This window comes from Struthio camelus, chromosome W (assembly GCF_040807025.1).
Source record: "Struthio camelus isolate bStrCam1 chromosome W, bStrCam1.hap1, whole genome shotgun sequence".
Taxonomy (NCBI): domain Eukaryota; kingdom Metazoa; phylum Chordata; class Aves; order Struthioniformes; family Struthionidae; genus Struthio; species Struthio camelus.
The window spans coordinates 63,059,927-63,072,317 of NC_090981.1; the positions used below are offsets into that span (position 1 = coordinate 63,059,927).

General features: G+C 36.5%; 1 protein-coding gene across 2 annotated transcripts in view; it reads left to right on the forward strand.

Annotated features, from left to right (window-relative positions):
- LOC104138510 (phosphatidylinositol 3-kinase catalytic subunit type 3) overlaps positions 1 to 12,391 on the forward strand; it is a 77,373-nt gene that overhangs the window by 12,074 nt on the left and 52,908 nt on the right. For both annotated transcript variants that reach the window (XM_068925127.1, XM_068925128.1), the window contains exons 5-6: positions 2,649 to 2,735; positions 4,313 to 4,408. In XM_068925127.1, coding sequence (XP_068781228.1) covers positions 2,649 to 2,735; positions 4,313 to 4,408 — 183 coding nt within the window. The remainder of the gene's footprint in view (positions 1 to 2,648; positions 2,736 to 4,312; positions 4,409 to 12,391) is intronic.

Consider the following 12,391-nt stretch of genomic DNA (forward strand, 5'->3'; position numbering starts at 1 on the left):
TACCACTTTTAAAAAGTTCTGCTTTCTGGTTTTGTGCTCATCATAGTCCTGCTTGTTTTTTTCTAATATTAACCCACAGTATTTCAGAAGTATTTGAGAGCGTGCATTTGCACTGTGAACATAGTTTTCAACACTTATACTTCAATTTTTGTTTTGCTTACAATATAGTTGAGTTTCATGGTAGTAATTTCTTTAAATATTTGTATGGGATTTCTGCTCTTTTAAGAGGATTTCTAAAAAAACATTTACTGTTTGCTAATGCAGTTATTTCCAGTTTAAGTATGTGTTTAGTAAGGCTTCTTGCTTTAATTTAACTTTACGTTTCTTTGTGATATCGAAGAACAACTTGTGTACGTCAGCTTTTCTGGTCTTTTCAGATATTTGTTAAGCTGGCCTGGAAGAAATAAGTAAGAAGCAACCAATAAAATCTTTGTCCAGGGTAGGGGGATTCTTTAAATCATGTGGAAATGAAATCACATGAAATACTGAATTTCTTTTTTTTTAAAAAAACTTACAAAAGTGATCTGAACTTTTTCCATCTTTAGAGGCTGCAGAAGAGGACAAAAGTTTTTTCCAGTCTTTTGAGGAAGCTGAGATAATTTTATTATTTTTATTATTATGTCATATTGTCTTAACACAGAGCTATTGATTATACCATAAAAGCTAGGGTAACATAAATCCTTCACTTAAAATGATTGACTTTTACATTTGGGAAACATGTGAAAGAGTTTTCCCATGCAGAAGGGTTCTTTATTTGCTTGTTTTCTTTAAAGATTAGTATGAACCAAAAGTTTATTTTCTAGCAAGTGAGATGGAAAACAACAGGTAAATCAGAAGTAAATCAACAAAGATATGTTTGTGATACAGTTCTAGAATCTGAAGTCGGAAAAGAAGTAAAGAAGTGTTGATATTTGCTAGCTCCTCTTCCAGTTTAATATGTCCTACTGCAATTAGGATATAACTCTGTTATTTTGCCTTTGATGCAAACACGTAGACCAGCTGTCACATACCTGAAGTGAAAACTTCACATGAAAACAACTTCTTTTCATATGCGATACAGACTTTCTGCTGACGAGATCCAGTATTCCTGTGAATGGAGAGAGAATTAACTTCAGCTTTGTGACTTCACAATGTTTGGACTTTGCCATCTTCTTAGATGTATTTAATAAGCCTGTACCTACCTTTGGTATGTTTAGTTCATTTTAGAGCTCATGAAAATGAGAGTATTTGCTGTAAGTGTCTACTAAGCAGTGCAAACCTATCCTAGCAAATCTTAGAGGCTTTTGAGGGAGAAGAAACTGTTTCCTATCATCAGTTTCTTTTATTTGTTTTTGTTGTATATTAACCTTTGAGCAGAAATGCTCAGCACCTCTGCTGAGGTGAAGTTATGTTCGTTGTTCGTCACTTTTCATTTTCCTGTTTTTTTTTTTTTACTTTTAAGATCTCTAGGTGAGGGGTTTGTTACCTTTCAGAATCTCTGTTCTGGCTATTTTCACCATCTGGTTGCTGTTCTTGAGGTTATGCCCTTACTCAATATGACTCCATCGGTGTACGTTGAAACTATAAATTTCCTTTATGCTGCTCAACAGCCTTTTCTAGCTCATAGTGATTGTTCTGGATCTAATAGAAGATGAAACTCTGTTGCTCAGGAAGAAAATGGTGACTAGTTGGTGGTGGTTTTATGTGAATTGAATGGAGACAGTAAAATGTGGATATTCATGTGGTGAGGGGAGTAGGAAGAATGTGTTTGCGATTGAAAGGCAGTGGGGAACAGACCTGTTACAGCAGGAAGGTAGGAAAGGTAACTTAGAAAAGCAAAATGAGAAAGAAATACCAAGAGGTAAGTAATTGGATTGAAAAACCAGCTGACCTGCCAAACTGAAGGCATTGTGCTCAGCAGCTGGAGGCCTGTCACTAGTGATAAACCCAAAGGGTTGATATTGGGGCCAGTATTATTTAACCTCTTCATTAGTGATGTGGACAGTGGAATGGAGCGCACCCTTAGCAAGTCTGTAAAACTGAGAGGAGTGGTAGATAACACCAGGTGGTTGAGGGACCTCAACAGACAGGAGAAACGGGCCAACAAGAATCTCATGGAGTTCAACAAAGGGCAATGCCATATTTGGATCTGGGGAGGAATAACCTGATGCCAGTACAGGCTGGGAGTTGACAAGCTGGAAAGCAGCTTTGCAGAGGACCTGAAGGTCGTGGTGATCAACAAGTTACACATGAAGCAGCAGTGTGCCCTTGTGTATTTTTAAAATGCCTTCTTTTTATGTTAGACTCTGTAAATTTTACTATATGAAATATAGTAACATAGGGGGGAAAAAAATCAATTTTCCATATATGACTCTGCTTCAAAAAAAAGGATCCTATTAGTATGTTGCAGATTCAAGGATGAAGTGACTGGAACATGTAGTTTTATTCTTTGCCCTGATTGATGTTTTAGATATCAGAAGCATATTTGTGGCATGACTTAGCTGTTTATGAGGGTCAAAATTACGTGCAACATAAAAGCAGTTTTTCCGATTCATTTCTTCTTTTTTCCTCAGAGTTTATATGTCAATGTCTCTGTAAAATTATGACTTTGATATCCTTTCTCTTAATAGCAGCGATTTAAATATTATTACTGTGTATTTCCATGGCAGCTCACCAAGTCTCATCGACAAGGTCACATGGTAAAAGTGGATTGGCTGGACAGACTAACCTTTAGAGAAATAGAAATGATCAATGAGGTAAGTCATCATAGATCAGATTTGTAATGGGTTTTGGGATCTTGCTGATGTGGAAACCTTGGCTTATTTAGAAGACTAACTCAAAGCACTTTTCCTATTTTTTTTCTTCAACCTCTAACGTATACATTAAAAGGACAAATATATTTTTTTTAAGTTTCCGAAGTTGACTACTTTGACGAAAAGGAGAATAGAAATCCGTCTTATCAGTTGTCAACTTCAGTATTTCAGGGAACTTGATCAGAGAAGAGAGATTTAACAAACAGGCTGGGATAGTTTGGAACAAATGCTGTTAGGCGTGACTAACTGAACTGTACGGTTTAGGCTTTGATGGGAAGCCTTCGGTCCATATGAACTGTACCTTGGATTTAGACCTGTTCAGTGAAGTTGAACTTTGTTTCAATTGATTTTTCTTTTGAGTGATGGGGAAGAACACTTACAGAATTTGTTTACTTATATTGCAAATAATAATAATTCCTGGCGTTTTATTCCTGAGTAAGGTGTTACCCTCATCGAGCAAAATAATACCCACATTGTTAACAGATTCTCTTGCTTAACAGAGCTCCTTTGTTTTCTGCTTAGCGTTCTGAAGTTTTATTTTCTTTGACTTATTTATACTTAGATTTGCAGGAATCGCATCCTTTTGCACTTACACAGGTCTTTTTATAACCTGTTATGAAGCATGTGTGTGGGGGGGTGGTTTGTTTATTTTAATTCAGCCTATTCCTTATGAAATACAGATTTTTTTTTTTATCCTCTTCCCCTTTTGTAAGAAGTTGTTTTTCCGGGCTCTTGCTTGTGTCCCAGACTAGTTGCATGTATAAAATTCAGTGCTCCTGACTCCTAGAACTGGTCTTTAAATTCAGAACCACTTTTACCTGTTTTAGAAAGTCTAATCCATCGTTGATGCACGAAATGAGCTCGAGTTGCTTATCATTAGAAGGCATGCATATTAATATTTTAGTAAATATGTGTTACTGGTAGTGATTATGTATAATTCCTTTTTTAAATTCTAAATGTTTTTCAACATCAAGCAATTACCAGTTTCTACACTGAGCAAATCTTCCTCTGCAAGTCAGTGAGTTGCAAATCAAATGCCTCATAATCTAAGTTAAATTGGTCTTTTTCCCTATTTTATCTAAAATAGTGATTTTTTGATCTCTTCTGTGTTTGTGGATTTTTTTTTTTTGACTCCTAAAAATTCTCCAGTGGGATCCATAATTGTGTGTAATGATTTTAAAAAAACAAAAAAACAAAAAAAAACCTGATGCCAGCTCATTATTCTTCCTTACGTTTTTCAGAACTTTAGGTCCACAAACTGAAAGGCATCCATGAAGACAGTATGCTTTCCTGTTGCATGGAGGTGTTTATCGTGAAGTGCAAATTACCTTAAGAGTGTCAGGAAAAAAGATGATACAGTTTTAAGTAGTGCTATCAAATATCGTTATAGCAGTTATTCAAGTGATCAATCTAATTTATTGGTTATACGACAAAGGAAATGGAATAATTACTGTATTGAGAATTCTGACGATTGATGCTCTTTGATGTATGATGCACATCTGTGGTGTTTCTCTTTTCAGAGGGAAAAACGAAGTTCTAATTTTATGTACCTGATGATTGAGTTTCGCTGTGTCAAGTGTGATGATAAAGAATATGGAATAGTTTACTATGAAAAGGTATGTCCCTTGACAGTGTTGCGGTCGTCTTTAAAAAGCAACGTATGCACCTAAGTGAGAGGTTTTTCTGCTGAGGTGAAATATCCTGTTGCAGGATAGCAGCAGACAGCTGTCAGTGGCAGCTTTTTATGTACATAGAAATCAAATGGTATAGATGCAAAACGATTACAGAAGTCAATCATTCATGTAATATGATTTGAGAATGCAGAATTTAATAAGGGTGAGTCATTAAAAACTTTTTGATTTATTGTTCCTCCAGGCCTCTAGCAGTATTCTCAGAGTAGCTTTGCGTAAAATTGTCTTGTATCAGGAAGAAATGTATCTATATTCATTGGTAACGTTATAAAATATAATTTACTAAGACTTTGCAGGGGAGCTGTGCTGGTGAATGATTTTTCTAACGTGAGCAAATATAAAAGTTTACTTTTTCATGCTGAAGATATTTTGAAAATCATTTCAGTTTTTTTTTTTTTTAAAAAAAAAGCTTTTGAATTGGGGTGTCTTTTTTCTATTCTTTTGCTATTTTGTAAACGGCAGTCTCCAAAGCAGTCTCTGAAGTTGGTAACTTTTAATATTCTCACGTGTAAAACGTGCATACAAGCATAGATGCCAAGGGCAGAATTCAGCTGTGGTTTCTCAGTGTGTATAATAGGATTTTGTCAGTTTACATGCATACAGAATTACAGTTTCAGAACACTACCTTATTCCTTTGTAGCTTAATACTTTTTCCATCAAAGTGGAAGCTTCATTAACTACTTGATTTTTAACTTTGTGCTTAGGTATCAAGAAAAATATAGACTTGAAAAACCAAATTTTCAAAATGAAAAAGTTGTTACAGGATCTTTAGATCAGGTGATACGGTTGCAGTGAAGCCTTTAAGGGGTGGCATCAGGCTGTCATGTAGTACCAGCAGAAGGGTTATGTTATTTAGCAGAATTAAAAATCCTTGGAGTTAAGGGAAGGTACAGCTCATACAAGAGAAGTGCTACAGGATTTCCTGTTATACTTTCCAATCTCCTGAAGGAACAGAATGCAGGTACGATATATATATATATACAGAGAGAGAGAGAGCAGAATGCAGGTACGATATATATAGAGAGAGAGAGAGAGAGAGAGTGCCTTTGGTGTTTTTAAGAGTTCAGATCTGATGAAGAGAGATCGATAACGAGCTTAACAGACTTTGGCGTGGCTTTGGAAGGCATGATCAATATTCCAGTGGACCTGTACCTCCTACAAAGATCCACTGGAACAGGAGAAAGCAGTATGTCTATAACTCAGTTTCAAAAAAATGTTTGACAGAAATTACCTCATAGAATTTTCAGCATATTTAGATTTGTAAGAATTCGTAAAGTGACTGAGTAATACAGCTATGTGGGTAAGAGCCAGTAGAAAATGATGATGGGCTGGAGTCCTACTGAGGTCAAAGGTATTAACTTTAGGCAGCATGTATTCTAAGAATTTTTCAAAAGTATAATTCAATACAGGAGAAGTTAATAGAATGGATAATAACTTGCAAGTGTTTCTGTGTATATGACAGCATTACAGATTGATCTAGAAAACAAGACTATAATCTAACTTAAGACTTAAGAGGATACTGAAGAATGTAACACTAAATTGCAAAAAGCAGGATTTCACCAAAAAAGTATCCCAAGAGGGGATATATCAAGAAATGAGCATCTACCTCAACTTTTGTATGCCCTGTTTCAAATTAGTTTGTGAAGCTCTTCAAGTTGTGCTTCAGAATTCTGTAGTCCGGTCAAAAACGAGCAGCTGAGTTGAGAAATTTGCCAAGCCCTTGAAAGAGTTCTGTCTTGCAGACATGCAAAAATAATACTTGTGGATGTCCAGGCTCTGTCTGCATAACCCATATAGTAGTAGCAGTCTTTGTAATGCATCTAGAAGAAATAGCTGTTCCACTTAGCACTTAGTGCCTCCTTCCATAGTCAAAGGCAAATCTGTGATGACTAGGCTGTGTGTTCTTCCAGCCTTCCTGTTGAAGCTAGTCACTTTGCAGAGAAGAATTGTAAGGCTGTAGGGTCAAAGAGAATGGGAGGGTCAGTAGCTACTTAGCTTGTTTGGGACATTTAAATGAAGGAGAGGATGTCTGGATTTTGGACTGAATTCTCCATTTCATGACTATTTCTATTTTGCATCTGTTTTATACACTGAGATGTTTTGGGCTCCGGGCAAGGATATCTTCCAAAGATTAGGTGCTGTGGTACTTAAGATACACCTTTTAGCAACTTGTCCTAGTGTTTTATTTCCTGTCAGAGAGCTAGAAGCTGAACTTCAGTCTTTGGAGATCTGCGTGTTCCTGGCAGCGTTCATGCTTTAAGACATAAGTTATTCATCCTTTCCTCTAAGTAGAGGAAACTGAGTACGTTGTTGTATTGAATATTCCAGTCTCTGCTTACGTCTTGAGGTGTCCTCTCTGAATGGGCCACTTCTGGATAAGCGAGTGCACGTTGACCAAAGGGTGCATGCGTTCTTCCTAGCGTTTATTGTAATGAAAGCTTAGTTGCTTAGCTGTGTCTGTCTGTCTCTAAGTTATTACAGAAGAGCTTTAAGACTGATGTTTAAAATGAACAGGGCTTGTTTAAAATCAATTTAATTCCACAAGCTGTTTTAATTTAAAAAAAAAATAATAAGAAGAAGAAGAAGAAATGAAACTCTTCCTTAGGCAGGTATCTGGGCTGAAAATCTGCTTAGTTTCCTGCCTATGTGTTCGAGCAGTTCTTTAGCATTTTATTTGGTGGACTGTACTTGAACAGGGGACCTCCACACCTTCTCAAGACGTCTTACCTGTAGTTTGTTTCATAGTGTTTTTTAAAACTTTTTCCTGGAACCAGCTAATTATATTGTTTTCTTGAGGAATCTGATGTGCTGCAGGTTTCATTCGGATATATAATGCAATGGCATTTGGTAGTAGTAAGATCACTTGAAATTTATTTACCCTTGTGGAAATCAGGGAAGTATTTCTTTCTGGAGAATTAAATGGGACAGGATCGAAGTATTGAAACATTTTACTAACTGTTCTTGCTGTATTGGGGTAATAGCTGTAAATAAGAATGTGCTGTACTTCTCAGAGGTACAGGCTGATGAGTATGGCTAATGCGTGGCTTGTGTTCTCCTGGCTCTCTTTATAGTTGAACGTGACATTCCTAAAAATGGCTTCTTTCCCTCACCTCCAGAAACCTACTGATAAAGACGAATTACTCCTGACTTAAACACAATTTTTTTTTTTCCCCAGTTGTCAGTATAGTTTTCCAGATGTAGAAGATGAGGGAAGGAAGATTCAGAGTATCAAACACATGTATTTCTTGACAGCTGTTACTGAAGCTCTTTAAAAGTGCGTGGAAGAAAAAACTATAAACGGGGTGCTCTTGTATAGAAATGAAATAATTGGATGTGTAATAACACATGCTAAAACTATAAGTAACTGTAACTTGAGGGATTTGTTGTTATGAAGTAGCTTTTCAGCAAGTTCTTGACCCTTTTCTGGCAGCGATAGAAAACAGTACATAACTTAGTGCCTGTCTTCTCAGTTTTGTCATGCTTCCAATTGCAGTGTATGGTATATGTATCCAGCATCAGCAACCCAGTGCATTGACTCTAATGAAACTACCTTCTGTTGTCACCTTTCTGTGACCAGTAGTCAAAGTGAAGATTACTTGCCACAGTTTGCTTGATAAACTTGTTTTCTAGTGTTTGCACAGAATTTGCCTGTTAAATGGTAGCTGATAAAATTGGATTCTTTTACTCTGTTCTCAATTTCAGTAATGTAAAGTGGCAGTGGCTCTTTCCGTGTTCTCTGTTAGCTCAGTTTTAATGCAGCATTCACAATCTGAAGGATAGCAATTTGCAGGTAGTGGGAGCATCACTTCTCATTTTCTGCTTAGGCAAAAAATTGGTATGAACTTCCAAGTACAACTATCACCAGCATTTTTCATTAAGACATGCTTTTATGTGGGTTCCAGATGAAAATTAGCGTTGTTGGAATAAAATGCTTGCATGGCTGCATCCATTTTTAAAAAAAGATGGCATTATCAGAGAGAGATTTTTTTTTTTTTTTTTTCATGACTTCAAGGAAAGGGGGAGAAAAAACCATGGTGTCAACAGCATTGGGTGTCCGTTGAGGTTCTGAATGCAAGAAGTTGGATCCCGTTGATGTTATTTGAAGTGATGTTTTGACTAAAGAATGAGATAAATAGAACCTTATTTTTAATGCTATTGTGAAACTGATTTTGAGGAAAGTACATCAGAACTTTGATCCAGAAAGTTCGGCAAATTTTGTTGACTTTTAAATTCAGTGTATGTGAATTTACATAGATATCACAGCCGAGTTAACGTAGTGCAATACCTCTAAAGCTCTATGACAGACTATCTTAAAGCAAGTTAATGCTGTATGTATACTATTGACACTGTTTTGTTTCCCCCCTGGCAAAATAGCAGGTCATCCCTGGCCATGTCTGTGTTATTTGATAACACAGCCAAGAGGAGTGGATTTGCAGAGTGAGAAAGTTGTTGCTGAAGGCCCAGTATCCGCGCTATGCGTACGCCCTTCAGGTTAGCTCTCATCAGGTCCAATGGACTGAATGACTGTTAGTAGCTGCAGCATATTAGATGGTCTCTAAGACTTCTGTGGCATAAACTAAAGCAAAAACTTGACCAAATTCAAGTGCTGACTTAAATACACCCTCAGGCGTTGATATGGTGTAGTAAGTTTGTATGTTCAGGGTCACAGTGCTACACCTGATGTTCTTCAAGTACGACAGAGTTAGAATTGCATGCTCGTCTAATTGGAAGGTAGGTAAAACAACTGACTCTCTTCGCTGGCAAACTAATGACGTTCTGTCTTACTGAGGAGCTCATGAAATAGTCTATTCTGAAAAGTCTGTTAACTCCCAACACAGTAGTTTGGCCTATGAAAGTTTTTGCATAACTTGATTTCATGGCAAATTTTGACTGAAGCTGCAGGCTTTGTTTTAAAACACAATGAAACAGGAAGAAAGATTTCCCAGTATTTCAACTGGGTAACTAGGGCTTTTCAGTTTGATGCTTCAACATCATGCGTAGTGTAACTGCATTAGAGGAGAAGGATTAAAAAATTTCATCGTAATGCTCCCTGTGAAAAGTTAAGGAAAAAAGAGACATGCCAACAGTTTAGAATTCGTTCTTTTAACGCTAGTCTTGGAAAAAATTCCCCAATCTTGATTTTAGAGGATGTTATATACATGTTGATATTAGTCACTGGAAAGCTTTGTCCCTTGTTTACTTTAGTTTTGTAAGTAATCGAAGCTTAGGCAATTGCACTCACTTTGTCATTCTAATCCTAGTAAGGTTTGAATTAGTAATCAGTCATGTACTTCTGCTTGTGTGGTAGGTATTTTTACAACTTTAAAAGCTTTGCCAGACCCTTTTCCCTTTTCAGCTGCCTATTTTATCTGACCGTTTTCCTTGAGGGAAAGATGCGATAGAATGGGCATTATTATTTGTCAGAGAGAGTCCACTCGGGATATGCATGTCTTAAATGCTTCAGTAGGAGTTTGAATGCTTATTAATTGCTAGTGAATCCACTCTTTTGTCAAGGTTTTCCTACAGAGCTTTTATGTCGAGGGTCCAAACTCTGAGTGGAACTTTGTCACTGGGACTTTTGTTTATTGTTATATAAAGGTCAGATTGCAGCTGTACTACGGCTTGATTAAGAAAATAATATTTGTAGGTAGAAATCGGTCTGTTATCTCTTGTCCTCAAATTAGTTTATTCTGAGGGAAGGGATTGTCCCCTCCCAAACATCATTCCTTAATATGTCATCATTTGTCTTTTTTATGTAATTTGAGTCTTGTAATGCTAATGTATCATGATCTGAAAGTTCTATCTAGAGATCTGACACAGGTTTTAGTATATCTGTCAGCCTAGCTCCTGCTCAGTCTACTATAATATTGAAGTGAGAGTGTCCTGTTATAACAGAAATATCTTAGAAAGAGTAGTGCTTTCATATGATTTGTTTAAAGCAAAGTTCATTATTTAGGCGGTGTGGTTTTAAATCAGAAAAACTATAAGCAAATGTTGTCTTTGTCCTCTTCACTGTTTGTATGTGTATTCTATTTATTATGGGCTAATGTGAAGAGCAATACCTTCGTTTAAATTTTAGGATCATCGTCAGCCACAGCCAGACTGTATTTATACGTATTGCCTTTAACTAGAAAGGGGGTATGTGTTTGTATATTTATTGTCATTGTTCTGAACATTAAAAGGCCTGTTTGGAAAGGTATAGGACACTCAAAAATGCAGTAAAAGTGTCTTCCTGAACGTGTTTCTCTATGCTATGAGCTCTTTTACAGTAGTAAGTAATGCAGAATTTATATAGCTAAAGAAACGGCCCTTCTCCTAAAAGGGTGATGAGCAATTCTAGTTAAACCTTGTACCTCATTGTTGGCGATTTAATTCTTTTTTCTTCCCTTAATATAGCTCCTCCCATCTCTTATACTTTTCAGAGATGACTTTCAAAGTAAAGCCATTTTGACTGACATATGTGATTGGAAAAGCAAAAGGGGGGAGTAGGGCGTAAGCAAACCTGAGTAATTTAGCTCGAAATTTCTATTTTAGAGGGGAATCTTGATATTTCAAAAATTTATATTTTCAGTTGAACTGAAACACCACTTTTTCTTAAAATGAAACTTTAGAACCTATATCTTACTGAAACACTTAACTTTTACTTTACTAGTGTATATTTTACTTTAAATTTAAATGAAGATGAAAGATTCCCATGGAGTAAGTGTGTGGTAGAATCACCTTGCTGCTGCTGCTGTTGTGGGGTGTTTTAAAGATACTCTATCAGTATTTCTCATTTAAGTGGACTGTTGAGCATCTCTTGACTGGGTAAATTTTACATTTTTCAAAAACTTGCCAGTTAAAGCTGCATATCTGCACCAGTTCTATCAATTCTTTTTCCTCTCCATACGCAGTACTGATTTCTGTGGAAACTGTACAAAAGAGCCAACCCATTGAAGATCTGATCTAAGCCCACTTGAGTCAGTGGGAAGACTCAGTGTTAACAGTAGCCTTCTGATTAAATCCTCTGGGCTGAATTTTCAAAGGTAAAAATGTAGATTAGGTGCTTCAGAAAATAATTGCAGCAGGCACCTGATTTATATCTTTAGTGCCTACTTACCTTTGAAAACTGGGCTCAGTGTTCAGTTCAGTCTTTGGAATTTCTGCCGTACGTCCTGTTTGACCGTGCTGGCATTGAATTATTATTAGGATACAATCCTGAAATATTCCAAATAAATGATGACAAACTTAATTTCATAGAACATATTATACTATTTTTTTTAACTTGTTTATACTGTCTTTTAAATGTACTGTCCTATAGATCATGTCAAGTAATGCTTGATTGCCGTTCTAGCGTAAGACAAAAACTGCCTCCTGCCTGAATCAAACAGGAAACCTGTAGCTTTTCCCTCTAGGGTTAGACTACCTGAAGAAAACCGATCGGGCTTCTGTCTTAGCGCTGCAGATCTGGACAGCATGAAATCCGAGAAGTAACTGTGTCACATCCTGTGTCGAACCTGCAATCGATAGGCTTGTGTATTATATTCTCAAATTCAACTGCACTTTGAACAGCCTTTATCTTATACTGTTTTAGGAAATTTTCAGTTTTGTGATGTGGCTGCTATTTCCTGAAAATGATTAGTATTCAGTGAAATCTGGACCCTGACTTAGTTTTTCTTTGTGCTTCTGGAACACACATGCAATGACAACAGTGAATATCTCCACTTACTTCCTTCTTTACTAGCATGGATATGACCTGCCAAGCAGTATTTCCTCAGATGACCTTTCATCTGCCTTGCCACCTGTCTATCATCTGGAATGATCTAACAAGAAAAAAAAAAAATCCTTTTTAATGTTCTCTTTTCCTCTCAATATCTATCAAAAGTTAACAGTGTGAAGTTTTGTGTTTTTTTTTTTTTCACTTTAGTA